Genomic DNA, 14597 nt, shown 5'->3' with positions numbered 1-14597 from the left:
CTATAGCCTTGCAAACAAAGGCACAGCTGAGCCCAACTCCCAGGCCTAATCCTGCACTGTATCATCCTTCAGGTCTCCTGTGTGATATTATGGAAACATGCTGTTGACTTCCCTGGATAGGTAGGATAATGTGGGTAGCCCATCTCACTCATCTGATAAAAGTTCAGACATAACAGGCACCTAACCCACACAACTATAAAATTCAATGTTATTAGCTTATTTTTTCACAAAGAAGCTGTCTGAAAGGAAGATCCAAGTCTGTTTTGTGGGGAACACTACACAGGTAGAAGAGAGTCCTTAATTATGAACCATTAAAGATATGTTTTATTTGGTGGCTATTGGTAGTTTTTAAAATCTGGAGCAAACACTTTCATCAGAGAAATGGAAAGTAGAACTTGCTCCAGTGGTATGGGGAGCTCTTCTGGGCTGCTTAGCTGCTACAGTGCAAGCTATGTTTAAGCAGCATCTTCTGCCCTTCAGTTTTATTAGCTCATTTAATCCTCAGCTTCAGTATCTGATGCAGCTTTTATCTGCCTTCCCACTGTTGCCTGTGGGTGCTCGTGCCACATGGCTGTCCTTCCCAGCCACCCCTTCTGAGAAAGGTGGCAGCAGCTGCATTTCCTTCTTCTCTGGGAAAAACAGACTTGCCTCCTCAATATTGGCATTCATCTTCACAACAAGTAATTTGTGGAGTCATTAATTAAAAAAAAAAAAAGGGTTTCATTAAATATGAGGAAATGAATGCAGAGATGTTGCATTTCAGAATAAACCTTGAACGGTAAATATTTTACATTACAGTTGCTTTTAAACAAGGGCTACTTTTCCCTACAGACATCAGTTCTATATGTAATATGAAACCATCGTGAAGCTTATTGGTAAAGTCTTTTGCTATTCTAAAGATAAATAACATTAATGTCAAATTAAGGAGAGAAACGTGGAGAAGTAGTGCCTGTGACACTGCTCAGAGGAGTGAAAAAAATGACACATGGGACTTCCAGCTGCTGCTAATAAAACAGCTTTGCAGAGCCCTGGAAAGCAGATCTGAACAGAATAGCATACAGAGCATTGTGACATTTGAGGGCAACCACAGGATCCATGACACCGCTACTGTGATCTGCTCCTAAAATTGACAGCAAGTACTCTAGACAAAACTACTCTGACTTCAGCGATAAACAGCAGCTTTGCTACCATAAAGCCTTGGCAGCGGAGACTCATATTTACAGTACATCTCATCACTTCCCTTAAGCTGTATTAAACGTGTACTTCATAGCATATTTCATCAATTTTTTGTTTTGTTTAGTTTCTTATTTTAAAGCATCTTAAGTAACCGGGATCCATCCTTCCAAGAGAGGTTTGAGGTGTGGGGTGTCTTGAGCGCAGCCTTCCTTCAAGGCCGCCTCACAGCCGGTGCTCTGACTTGAGCTCTGCCCGCGGCCAGGCTTGGCTCCTGCGAGCTCCCCTCAAGGTCACCGCGGGCACGGCCGGCCGAGGCGACAGCAGCTCGCCCCTTGGGGACCCGCCGCCTGGCAGCGGGCGGGGGCCGCGGCCCGGGGCGGCTGCTGGCCCCGGGCGGGCGGGCGCGGCGCCGTGGTTTCCGGCGGCCCCGGCGAGGCCGCGGAGGGCCGGGGCTTGCACAAGCCGTTCGGGGCTCGCCCCTTTCCCGGGCAGTCACATGAGCAGAGCCGTCGGCGGGCCAGGCGCTCCCGCACGGCCGACATGGAGCTGCGGGTGGCCCTCGGGCTGGCGCTGCTCTGCGCCGCGCTGGAGGCGGCACCGGCCGGCCCGCAGCCCCGCTCCGCCGTGGGTGAGTCGGCGGGGGGCAGCGCCTCCGGAGGCCGGGGGAGGCGGGCGAAGGGCGGCCCGGCGGAGGCAGACCCGGCCGGGGGCACTGCTGGCCCGGCGGCGGGGGGGCTGGGGTGCGCGCTCCCCGCTTGTGCCTCCTTTCCTCTCCCCTGGCGGCACTGCTGCCCGCGCTTAGCCCCCTGCCGCGGTATTCCCTGTCCCAAGTGGCTCCAGCTGCACGTGGCTGTTAGATCAGTAAACACGGCGCTTTTCAGGTACGGGGGGTTAAGTGGGGTTTATATCCAGTTATCCGGCGGGTGGGGTGAGGTGAGGTGAGCGCGGCCCTGCCTGTGGCGCGGTGTCCCGGGGCATGCACTGCAAACACCGCGTCCGGGCTCCGTGCTGTCAGCAAACACACGCTCTGCCCGCCGTGGCCCCTGGTACGGCCGTGTACGCAGGTGAGTGCTCCCAAATGGTTTCCCACAGAATTTTCATTCCGTGTCTCTCACACTTGCCTCGGACCGAACACGCAGCAGTGTCCTGGCGTTTCTGAGAGTCCTAATCGTATGAGTCACAGTTTTACAGATTTTGAAGAACGCTGCTGGTTTTTGCTTCCTGAAATAAAGCTCCACGGGGTAGAGCTGCGTGGTGCCTGCTCAGCCACAGAGTGGGCATGTGACCTTGGGAAAAATCAATTTATATCCGTCCCTGTTTCACAACCACTGCCCCAGATACATACGTATCAAAGCCTTTACCAAGTGCTTTGAAACGGACAGAAAGAAATTACTCTTATTTTACATGAAACTTGAAGGCTTATAGGCTAATACAGACTTCATTCACCTTGTTCATCATATTCCTATACTTCTCAGCTCCTTTGTCCGTGCAGTGCTGTGTAGCCATGGCTGAGAACATGTCAGCCTGGAAAACAGTGGTAAGGCTGACACATTGCTCTATGGTGAGAAGCCCAGTCTCTGCTACTGTGGCTGCTGAGGAGAAGAGCTTTGAAATTTTTGCACACATGCTGTTTCTTGCCATTCTTTCTAGGCTCTGATCTTTTATAGTAGCTTCCAGCCAGGGAAGCTCTGGAAAAATAATTAAAATGCAACTCCCTCTCTTTTCAGGTGAAGTGGAGAAGTCCTTCTATTGCCTCCTCTACTCTGCAGTTTCCAGATTGCTATTAATGAAAAAGAGCTGATTTTTCAGTTCCTTCCAATCTCCCTTTTATTTCTGGTAAATAGTGTAAACCCATGCCTCTGCCTCTGTTTTCAGTTTTTCTAAGTAGACTACATGAAGGACTCGACTCTTGTCAGGAATGCAGAACTTGCCTACACTTATCAAACAGGCTGATCAACAATTTGTTAAATTTATTCTCCTTTTCAAAAGTTTAAAGAGGAATAGCAGTAGAAACCTGGAGCAAACTTGGCATTACCCTTGTATATCCAGTTCAGATGCAAATAATGCATTTTCTTTAATCTTTGTTTTCTGAAAACAGGGCAGTTCTGGCATGTATCCGATCTACATTTAGATCCGACTTATCACATTACCCCTGATCGCACCAAAGTTTGTTCTTCTTCCAAAGGAGCCAATGCCTCCAACCCAGGCCCATTTGGAGATTTTTTGTGTGATTCTCCTTATCAACTTATTTTGTCAGCATTTACATTCATGAAGGATTCAAAAGAGCAGGTTTCATTCATGATTTGGACAGGGTAAGTGTTCATGTCATTGCAGTTAAAGCGGGATAGCCACATAGTGCGGTAATTCACAAGTCTATATTTGCACCAACAGATCTGAGTTCAGTATCTCACAAACACTAGTTGTCCCTTTAGTTGTCCAAATGGCTACTAGGTGGAAGACTGAGAATATAAGGCCTCAGGAGCAGACTTTGATCTCTGTATTAATTGTTGGACTGTTCATTGTGGTATTTACCACATGGCTGTGTTAGTGTAAGTTAATAGAAATGGTGCAGGGGGGGTGGAAAATGGAAAAAACAAAAAGAAAGGTCAGGGCAATAACTGACTGGAATTAATTATTACGGGAGGCAGTGAATTTTGTACATCTTCAGGTCTGCATCTGAAGTGCATCCTTTCTTAGAAGATACCCTGTAACTACATTGTATTTAGTTCTTTAAGAGGTAACTAGAATCAAGCAATACTATAGCTTATGCTTTTTTTTTTTTTTAAATGTATGAAGTTACCATTCTGGTTTGGTGCCTGTATGGATTTTAGATCAGCAGCTCTCAGGGGGAGGGTAACAGTGTCATAGTTGCTGCCTCTCTCTTCAGTACTATCATTTTACTCTGTTGAGTAAAAGCATTTACCTTTCCTGTTCCAATCTTCTATATTAGAAAGTGAGCATAATAATACTCTCACAGAGGTGTTACCTGTGAAGCTTTTTGTGCCTTAGCAATGGGACTGGAGAAAGAAGTGTGAAAGGGAGGCATATGAGTAGCTTGATAGTACTATGCCCTGTTACTTTCTAGGTATTCATGAAAGATAGCATTGATGTACTCTTCTGCCATAGGAAAACTCTGAATTCTACCATCACATAGTTTTTTATGGTATAGCTCAACAGATAATTTATCAAAGAGATTAATAGTTTTGAGTGTTTGTGAGAACTAGTTTGTTTATGTTGTGTCAATTTTGCTGGGGAAGGGTGTTAAAAAATACTAATATATGAAGATAAGTGATGAATTTGTTTCACTTACCTTATCGTACTTAATTTTCAACAGGATGTTGTTAAAAGGAAAAAAAGAAACTTGCAAAGTTGTGCAGGTGATGAAAGACATATAACCCAAACTGCACAGTAGCTCAAAATGATGGCATTAAATTAGTTTAATTTCTAAGAAGTCTTCACTATGATATGAAACAACATTAGTCTGCTCGTTTGCACTTTTTTAAAGCCTCTGCAATGAGTCTTTCAAGCAATTCTGTGGTTTTAATAAAAAAGTATAGTAGCCTTACATGCTAGAATGTAGATGTGTTTGCAGAATTTTTTGCCTTTCCTTATGTTGCTAACAAACCTTTGTTAATAAAGCCTTTTTCTTTTTCAGAGATAGCCCTCCTCATGTTCCTGTAAAAGAGCTCTCCACGAAGTTGGTCATTAGCATCATTGGCAATATGAGTTCTACAATTCGTAATTTCTTTCCAGATCTTCAGGTTTTCCCGGCCTTGGGCAATCATGACTACTGGCCACAGGTAAAACAAGTTAGCTATTTTTTTATACGTCATACTGAGTGTGTTCCTAAGGCCTCAGAAATTATTCTGGAAACAGAATTCTACAATTCTTCAGTTAGCATTTAAAATTATCAATAGTTCTGCTGTAGAACAGAAACTAAATCTCTCTCTTTGTGCTCTTACCCGAGGAAAGGTTGATGCCAGGTAAAATCTGTACGTGGCCTGAGATCATGTGAATTCACTGCTAATTGTTCCTCATGGCTTAGAACCACCATATGTTGAAATAGTTAATACATGCTTATTTTTTTATTGCTGTATGAGTCATGCATGTGTAATCTATCAGAAATTACATCATTAATGGATCTATGAGCCTGTGATAACTTTCAAGGTGTACTGAAAGTCCTGCTGGAAATCTGTCTGCTGGCATCACTGGATTTATTTTTTTTACCAAACTAATGGCAGAATTTTTGTAATGTCCCTGTAGTTTTGCCACTATTATTAAAAATATGTCTATTTTTTCTTTCCTTATTGGACCTTTAGCCCCTGAATCATCAATGTGAATATTTCTATGTGCAGCTGAGGACTTTTTCGCTTTGAGTGTACTGTGAATATTGTTCTTGGCATAGCTCAAAAGTAAACAGTTGCTTCATGTGTCCTTTCAAGCATGTTGTGGGTTGATCTGGCAGCACACAGGACTCAGAAGCAAATGCTGTCATTGGATCTGAGGGGATCAGAAGGGATGGGGAGCAGGTCAACTAAAATATTTTGTTTGAAATGCCTCATGGGAATTCAGTAACACCCTTTCACACCCCAAAGGATTTATTCCAGCTTTCTGTGTTATTCATTAGGCCTGTCACGGTATATGTTGGTGTAGTAGGTAATTATATAATTTCCTGTGTCATTGCTGGAGTTAGTGGTTTCCAGACTGAAGAGTAACAGAGGTGCTTGAGAGAGTGGGAAAAGGAAACATGCGAAACAAAAATAAGAGCTAGACATATACTGGAAATGTGAGCGTACAAAACAAACTGGGACTTCAGTCTCTTGGGTTCTTACTGTGGTAGTTTTGTGTTGGCTTGTCAGGTGCACTGATGAGGACAGGTTGGTTCACTGGAAACCTCTGGTTTGATAAATAACCCCTTAACTGAGGACTCTGTTTTGTTTTCATTTTGTTTTGTTTTTAAAAATGTCTAAACAGATAATAGTTGTCATTCAGCAGTCTCCTTTGATATAGAAGAAAAAAACTAGATACAATAACTTTGTAGACAAAGAATGTAGGGACTTCTTCAACAAATATGAATTTTGCTTGCGAAATTAAATCTGAAAATAGAAAAAAAGATGCTCAGGAGGGGCAGATGGGCAGCAAATAGGACTTTGAAGCAGTCAGGTGATTTGAATAACTGGTGATTGTTGTAGTTTTCTCTGTGCAAAGCCACACAGTTTGTGTGATACTTTGCTTTGAAATCGCATGCTTCACCAATGTGCAGAAGTGGCATGCTTTTCAGTTACTGCTTGAAAAATGCCATGGGATCAGAATATCCCCACTATGGGGTCATTTCATCTGTTTTGATTGGTTCAACGTTTGTTTTTTGCAGTTATGACATTTCTCTTTTTCATATGGACATGCATGGCAAATGTCCTGTAGGCTGGAAGTGATGTGGAACAAGACACACACTGTGGGCTGCTCCAAAGCAAGTGTGAGAGCTGCGTGCTCACCATACACTGAAGAATTTTATTGTTCCCAGTTGTGTTCTGAACTGTCTTAACAACTGAAGAGTCTTGGGTGATTTTTCTTGCAGAACATGTTATAAACACTACTCAGTATAATCAAGCATTGGGATACCTTTCAGATCGTATATTGTGACCTAAGTCTTTCTGCATTGTCTTATTTGCTTCACACCCTTGCCCCTGCTTAAAACAAATTCCCCAACTGCTGTCTAGCAGTTCACAGAACACTGGCTTGCCTGAGTCCAAACCACCTTCAGTCCATAACATGATCTCTTATCTGAGATCAGGTTTTGCTGTGTGTCTTAGTGACTGTTAGGTCTGGCTCAAAGCGGTCCTAATAACTGATGTCTGTGCACTGCAAGCAGCAAATTTCTCAACAGACGTCTGATTGCACTGCTCCTAGACAGAGGCTTACTACCTAAGCCTCTAACAACCTAGGTTTAGTTTCAAAGATCTTGGAAAGGTCAAATTTATGTTTAAGAAAACATGCACTGCAATGCTGTTCCTGTTTTTCAACCCCTGTTAGGACAGGCTGGTATCTTTCTGTCAGGGTTAGATCAGAGCATGGCTCTTAACAGGCTGTGGCTCAGGCTGAAGAGTGCTACAGTCCTAATTAAAACCCGTGGGAGAAAACATTGACAAAACTTTTTCTTTTATATTTTAAATACTTTGTTACTAGAACTACAGGACACCACAGCAACATTTGCCAATTTCCTCTGAATGTGTCTGAGGGCCATAGTGGAGTTTTAAGGAGCTGCTATGAACCCCAAGTTCTTGAAAAAATCACCTTCTTTAAGAGAAGCTTACCTTCAAGCTTTTCATCCAAGAGACTATTTTTAGACTTTGACTTGTCAGTTGATATGTTTATTAATTCTGCAGAATGTATGGTTTTCCATTCTGCTGTATTCCTAAAGTTTCACATATTTCTGGTGTTAGTTTATCAGTGCATTAATGAGGCCATGCAGTCAGTTCTGACTAAGTTTAGGCATTTGAAGCTGATCAGCAATACTGGATGTTCAGAAGTTGGTTTTTTCCTTTCTCGAATTCCTCCTGGTGATGGCTGGATACACTTACATGTTATGCAAGAGACCAGGTAGGATAATTTAGTGGGTTTTTTTTGTCTGTGTGTCCGAATGCTAAGATTTAGCCAGATTCTCCTCTCTCACAGGATCAGCTTCCTGTAACTACCAGTGAAGTTTACAATGCTGTTGCCGATTTCTGGAAACCTTGGCTAAATGATGAAGCAATCAATACCTTCAGAAAAGGTAAATATGGCAGTAATGCATTGTGAAGCTCAGGTTTAGGAAAGTAATGTTTCTATGGATTAGCTGTTTGTTTAGCTAAGTCTCATAGGATGAATCAGAACAATGGATTATTTGTAATGCTTCTCCTGGAAGAAGTTACTTATCTTTTTCAATGGCAATGCCTATATTCAAAATACATGTATTCCTTTCTGATGCAATAATTATTGCTTCTTGTAGAGATGTACAGTGTTATTGACATTGTACCAATGCATGTGAAATACCTTTCTGACTTTAATACCTCTTAATACTTTTTAGATGAAGGTGTATGGATGCACAAGAAAACTTAGCTTTGGTTGTAAAAAACTGTTAAAATGATGTTTCTGTTTTAATGCTATATGTATTTCAGAGCATATTGAATAGGTACATTTTGGTTCAGGTTATGATAGCACATAGTCATGGTGATTATACTGTTAACATTTATGTCCAACTTACTACTTGGGAGAATACTGATATCCTAATTAAGATTGTTCTTTTTAGCAAAGGACTGAAAAGTTCAACCCATTTTCCAATCCACTCAAACATTAGGGATTTGGAAGTTTAATTTGTGGGTTTGTGTCCTGAATGAGAACAACCTCGGGATAAGAATGGAAGTGGAAACTTTAAGAAGGATAATAAAACTCAAAGAGCAGACCATAAATTCACGTATATTATAATTCTGTTGCTGTAGCTCCACTGAACTATGAAGTTACACCCATGAAGAAGCTCAGCATGCTGTGGAGAGTTTTGGGAGCTAGAATTGAAAAATGTGATCTTTACTTTTCATCATATTACCAGTCTGAAGTTAAATGACTTTCAAAGTACAAGGCTACTAAACTCAAACAGTTCTTCCTGGAGGAGCCTGTACGTTTGCATTATTTCAAGAAATGTGGGACTTTTAACAACTATTGTATCTCAGTGTGGAAGAAACATTAGAGGGCACTTCTTGCATGTGATAATTGCATCTGAATACTGTCAATTAAACACAAAGGCAATTACAGGCAAGAATTCATAAATAATTCAATGTCAATTTATACTAAAATGTGGCTGAAAACGTTGTTAAGATGTTCTGTTGTGATATGGTGATATGTGGCTTGATTAAGCATCAGTAATCTATTAGAAAGAGTAAGGCTGGGTATTTTATCAGTGGCATACTTTGATTGTAAAGTTGTGCCTTGAAGCCTTTCATTTTTCATAGGATATTGGTCCTGTTTTCACAGGTGGCTTCTACACACAGCTGTTTGAATCCGGTGATAGCTCTCAACTGCTCAGGATAATCAGTCTGAACACAAATTTATATTACAGCCCCAACAGCCTAACTGTGAATATCACTGACCCAGCCAACCAGTTTGCCTGGCTGGAGGCAATACTTGAAACCTCTTCACAAAACAAGGAAAAGGTAGGGGCCATGAACAGAACCCATCAGAAGAAGTAGAGACAATGAAAATATAAACATGCTTCTAGAAGAATATTAATGCTGCCAAAGATACTAAAAAATTAAAATTTATTTTTTAATAATTTCTCTTTGGATAGGCACATTATACTGCAACAATTAATAAAATAGTTGAATGAAGTTTCTCTAATGAAGTTTCTCAAATTATACAGTAAAATACTTTTTCTTTCCTACTATGTAAAATACTGCAGAAGCCAGTTTCTTAGCTTTTTTACCCATAGTCTTTAATTTTAAAATCTACACTCTTGGCCTAAGACAAAAGCTAGCATGTTTGATTTACATTTTAATATAATTAAAAGTATCAAAAATAGAAATTAGAAAGGAGTTTGTCAACCACAAAACTTAGCCAAGCTGCGCAATTGCTCTCATTTGAGTGTTATAGTATATTACTCAGGTTTTGAAGTGAAGTTATAAATTGTTGGCTCCTGATAGATTGATTGATTGATTGGTGCAGGGATTGGATCATCATCTGAGCAGAAGATGTGTTTAATTTGAAACATGTTTACATTTTGCTGCAGTGTTTTAATTTAAAAAATATTATAGTCCAGTCAGGAGAAAGGAGAGATTTCCCTTCCTCATGAAACTCTGCAGCATATTAGCTGGTGTGTGCAGTTGGCACTAAGCCTCTGCCTCAGACAGAGGGGTTTTAACTAGTTTTTCCATGTTTCTGGTGACTCTCTGACTATACAGGCACTGTGATACTTGAACATAAGTTTTTCCTTCTATCTTCTTGAGATGCCAAATTATAAGTCTTGCCCTAGTAACTAAATTTTTTCATTTGAAGTAATTGATAACATTTTCCTTAGGCCTAAAATCATGCGTAGATTTATTGGAACTATTTTCCTCTAATAATATACTTAATTGATATTATGAATTTGAACATTCGTACTGTTTGTATTTTATATAAAAAAAACTGTCATGATTTACATCTTTCAGAATGACATTTCTGAGACAGCATTATTATGAAAATGTGGTAACCATTATTAGGTTACAGCTAAAAGTGTAAGTTTCAAATGAAGGTGCTAATCATACTTTCTGTATTTAATTCCTTAGGTATATATAATAGGTCATGTACCGGTAGGATACTTGCCATATGCAAGGAATACTACAGCTATAAGGGAGTATTACAATGAGAGACTGGTAAAGATTTTTCGCAAATACAGTAGTGTTATCGCGGGCCAGTTTTTTGGACATACTCATAGAGATAGTATCATGGTCCTCCTGGATGAAGAAGGTAATGATGCTTGCTGACTCCTGAATCTTTTTCTTCCTGATTAAAAGCAAATTAATACTTTCTTGCATGTTTTTCCTAGTCAGCTTCTGTTATAAATAATTGGAAAAAAGGAAATTGGGAAATACTGCTATATACCTGCAAGAGTTCAAGTCTCACACACTGCCATTCTTTTTCCAAAGAGAATCTTGCAAGGCAGACTGTCTTTTTTTATTGAAGTCAGAAGAGACTCCTCTAGCTTCCTAATCTATTTTTTTTTAATGAATGCTTATGCCTAGACAGGCATTTCTAGTCTTTCCTCTCCACTCAGTGACACGGGCAAATTATACTAGCCAGTTGCTATTGTGTAATGTGTCAAAGGGAATGTTCTCAGGCCAGCTAGACATGCTCTATGTTCCTGTGTTTCCTGCATCATTACTGTGCCTCTCTGCTGAGTTTCCTGCTGCTTCAAAGTTAATTAAGATAAGGGTAAGCAGGAGGCAGAGGAAAGAAAGTCTCTGCCTGTTGCATCTCTTAGATCAGCTAATTTCCCTTCAAGAAAATCACCCACATTGAAATTTTTGTTTATTGCTTTGAAATCCCTTAGTTTGAAGCATGGGCATGGCTATATGGAGCACTCTAACATCTCTAACAGAAGATATCTAACAAGTTGTGTCTGTAGCATAGAACAATGAGAGATCCGTTGCTTTGCTTTATGTAAAATACCCAAATGTTAATTGGCTCTTCATCTATGTTTTATATAAACTTATAAAAACTATGCCCGAAATGATGACCAGGGTAACACTATTCCAAATCTTTTACCTTTTTACATGGTGTTATTATGGAGTTAATCTCCAGTAAAAAGAATCCAGACTAATGAAAGAACTGGCTTTTTGTATTTTTTTTAATGGTGTTTAAGGCAGTCTCATATTTACATTTTTTGTACCTTGTCCCGTTTATGCTTAAAATCATCACCTCTACTGCAAATTTCACTGGGGACAGACTGATCTTGGTGCTTGTCATTACAGTTCACATGTGCAACTGCTTCCAAATTATTTTAGTAATTTTGCATCTTTTGACAAGATTTAAACAGTGAAGTTGCATGTAGCTACATACAGATTGTGTTTATCTGTACAGTTTTAGTCTGTCTTCTATTCATGACATTTTCCTCTTGACAGAATTCCAGAGAATTCAAGACAAATGCAATATTGCAGCCAACATCAGTGTAATGAGATAGAGCTCAGTTTTGTCTTCTCCAGAAGAATCTACTGATTTCTAAGCTTTCAAAGCTTCTGCTCATATGTGGAGACTGACCTTGTGATTTCATTGCTGTGGCAGTGTCAGAGAAGAGAATAGTTAGGGTTTCTTTCTTCCACAGAGAACCTCTCAATGTGGTTACCTGCATATTCTGTCTCATTAAAACCATCTGCATCCTCGCAATTCAGTTGCTGTAAAGATCTGTGTTCATGTGCTAGGTGCTGAGTTAGTGTAGCTGAATGAAGTCAGGGTCACGTTATGAGACTCTGGTGTTTCTAATAACATTATAAACACATAAAGTGACATGTAAAATACCGTATGGAAACAGCAGCTAAAGGTTTTGAATATGTCTTCAGTAGAAATATGCAAAATGCAGAGACTTCACATATAGGCAAGACACTTTGCACAGGTAGTTGAATTGGTTGGGAAGCCTCTAGTATAGACAAACTTAAGTGGTACACACTGGAGTGAGTACTGTTGTATTTGACACAAGTTTTGGTTTGTGTATTGGAAGTATAGGAGTTCACAGTGATATAGCTTATCCAGGGGGGAAAAAAGCTAATATCCTTAAGCCAGTCACTCTTGTCCTTGCTGTGTTGGTTCTCTAAAAAAACATTTGTTTGAAAAAATGATTGAAAGGAAACTGTCTCCTCACCTTCTTTTTTTCCTGCAGAAAAGCCAGTCAATTCCTTGTTTGTGGCACCTGCTGTAACCCCAGTGAAGAATGTATGGCAAATGGAGTCCAATAACCCTGGTGTCAGATTGTATCAGTATGATATTCTTGATTATACTTTGCTGGTAAGTAAACATTTTAAAGCATTGTTTAAGACTTTAAATATAGTGCAATTTAAAATTACAGTGAGATATCAGCCTTTGTAGTATCATGGCTATTGGTGGAACTTTGGTGCTTACTCTTAATTTTTCTTCCTGGGCAAAGGAAAGGAAATCTGTCTTTCTGTGCCTGCTGGACTATCTTCTATTCTCAATGGAATATTCTTATGACACAGAATCAAAGACAATCAGAATTTTTCTAGGCAAAATCCTAAAACTATTTGCAGGGAGCTCTGCAACTGTGAAGGAGGTTCACCCCAAATCCTAGGCTTGTTGTTTGCTGAAGATAGCCTGAGCTTTGGGATGCAGTCCATGAAAGGCTTCTAAAGGGTCTAGAAGGGCAGAGGAAGAAAAGCACTTTTAACCCCATGATGTCTTGTAATCATGCATCTTCCTATATAGAGTTTATACTTTTTATGGGAAATGGTAGATAAATTTAGAAGGAAAAAAGGTAAAATACTTTTACTCTGTAGTCTTGTGATTTTTGGAGATGAAGTGAATCCTGTATAATTATATTGGCTCTGAATGACTTGGACTTTCTCTCTGTAGTTCAGGATAAAATCTTCACTCCACTGAGTTCAGTGACAATGCACTCTGCAGCTTGACTGGGAGTGGGGTTTCTCTCTGGAGACCTATGCTAATACAGGCTGCTCCTTTCTTGTGCAGATTTCACTCCTGCATCGAGATCTCTTCCTTTCCCTTAAATTCTCCCTGGGCCATTCTTTTTCTCTCCATTCTGCCCCTCAAGGAGTGCCTGCAGAAAGGAGACTTCTGTTTTTTATCCTTTTGCCCTGCTCCTAAGGCAGACATGAGCATAGAGGAGTTTGGACAGGAAAGACCTCTAACACTGGCACTGCTGCCTTTTGTGTCTCCTTTTTCTTCTCCTCCCCATCCCCCCACCATTACCGAACTGCAAGCACCAGCTTTGGGTGTAAGCCCAGCTCTTGGGGTGGGACATGACCTTCTGTTCGCTTGTGAATAATGAGGAGTGACAGCTTCCTAATCAATATATCACTCCAGAGACTTAATGAAGCAGGGAAGAAAGCAATACAGCCATGACTATTTTTTCTTTCTTTCTCTTTTTTTTTCTTTTTTTTTTTTTTTTAACTGTAGGATCTTTGGCAGTTTTACTTGGACCTCAGAGATGCCAATGAGAAAAATGAATCCAACTGGAAATTAGAATACATCCTGACTAAAACTTATGGCATTGAAGACTTGAAGCCAGAAAGCCTATATGAAATGGCCAAACAGTTGTCTATGCCACACAGCACACTCTTTAAGCAGTATTACAGTAACTTCATTGTGAGTTATGACAAAACCATTGTCTGTGAAGAGGGGTGCAAGACCTGCCAAATATGTGCAATCCAATATTTAGATCACTCTTCATACACAGAGTGTATCCAGCGGGAGGCAACGTGAAGATGAAATCTCTGTGCAGTTGATGCAGATAGTGACTTTGCCTGTGATTCAAAGAACCTACTTGTTCTTTCGCTCAAGCACTGATGTACAGACAGGGAACCTGGGGAACTTCTCTGAATTTCAGGGGAGCAGTAAATCTCCCTAGATCTTTCTTCTTGCAAACATGTTGTCCTTTATTATCTAAATAAAAGCTTATTGACTATGTAATAGTGGCCAAATACTTTGCTGTGTTTTCAAGTGTCCTGTACCCTGCATAACAGGCATCACAGCATGTGGAAATAGAAGTTACTCACTTGGTTCTTTGTAAATCCAAGTCTTATTTCTCAGGGTGTGTAAACATAGGCAATACCATTTCAGGCATGGAATTTTCATGGGGGCGGGTTTCAACCATCTGCTGTCACAATTTGCAAACTGAATTCAGCAAAACCCACATTTGCTGAGACTTAAGTGCAGTTATGTTGTTGATG

General features: G+C 40.4%; 1 protein-coding gene across 4 annotated transcripts; it reads left to right on the top strand.

Annotated features, from left to right (window-relative positions):
* The first annotated feature begins 1432 nt into the window (after window positions 1-1432).
* On the top strand, window positions 1433-14337 carry SMPDL3A (sphingomyelin phosphodiesterase acid like 3A). 4 transcript variants are annotated; one of them, XM_051792245.1, is made up of 9 exons: window positions 1659-1804; window positions 2904-3012; window positions 3275-3488; window positions 4832-4976; window positions 7849-7945; window positions 9181-9359; window positions 10467-10647; window positions 12554-12678; window positions 13825-14337. In XM_051792245.1, exons 3-9 carry the CDS (start codon window positions 3445-3447, stop codon window positions 14128-14130), a joined length of 1077 nt encoding a protein of 358 aa, XP_051648205.1. In that variant the 5' UTR covers window positions 1659-1804; window positions 2904-3012; window positions 3275-3444; the 3' UTR covers window positions 14131-14337. The 4 variants fall into 4 exon arrangements, with proteins under 4 accessions (XP_051648206.1, XP_051648203.1, XP_051648205.1 ...); XM_051792246.1 differs by lacking the exon at window positions 2904-3012 and having other exon boundaries at window positions 1433-1804; XM_051792243.1 differs by lacking the exon at window positions 2904-3012 and having other exon boundaries at window positions 1586-1804; window positions 3362-3488.
* Window positions 14338-14597: the final 260 nt, after the last annotated feature.

This window comes from Manacus candei, unplaced genomic scaffold (genome assembly GCF_025592945.1).
Source record: "Manacus candei isolate 608988 ecotype Guabito, Panama unplaced genomic scaffold, ASM2559294v1 h1tg000034l, whole genome shotgun sequence".
Classification (NCBI taxonomy): Eukaryota; Metazoa; Chordata; class Aves; order Passeriformes; family Pipridae; genus Manacus; species Manacus candei.
Note: the sequence above shows the minus strand (reverse complement) of the source record. Positions and strands in the feature narration are given on the sequence as shown.

Coding starts and splice junctions, on each gene's coding strand:
- SMPDL3A (XM_051792246.1), top strand. CDS start 1,717: ATGGAGCTGCGGGTGGCCCTCGGGCTGGCGCTGCTCTGCGCCGCGCTG. Junction 4,977..7,848: donor ATCATGACTACTGGCCACAG/GTAAAACAAGTT, acceptor CCTCTCTCACAG/GATCAGCTTCCTGTAACTAC. Junction 7,946..9,180: donor AATCAATACCTTCAGAAAAG/GTAAATATGGCA, acceptor CTGTTTTCACAG/GTGGCTTCTACACACAGCTG.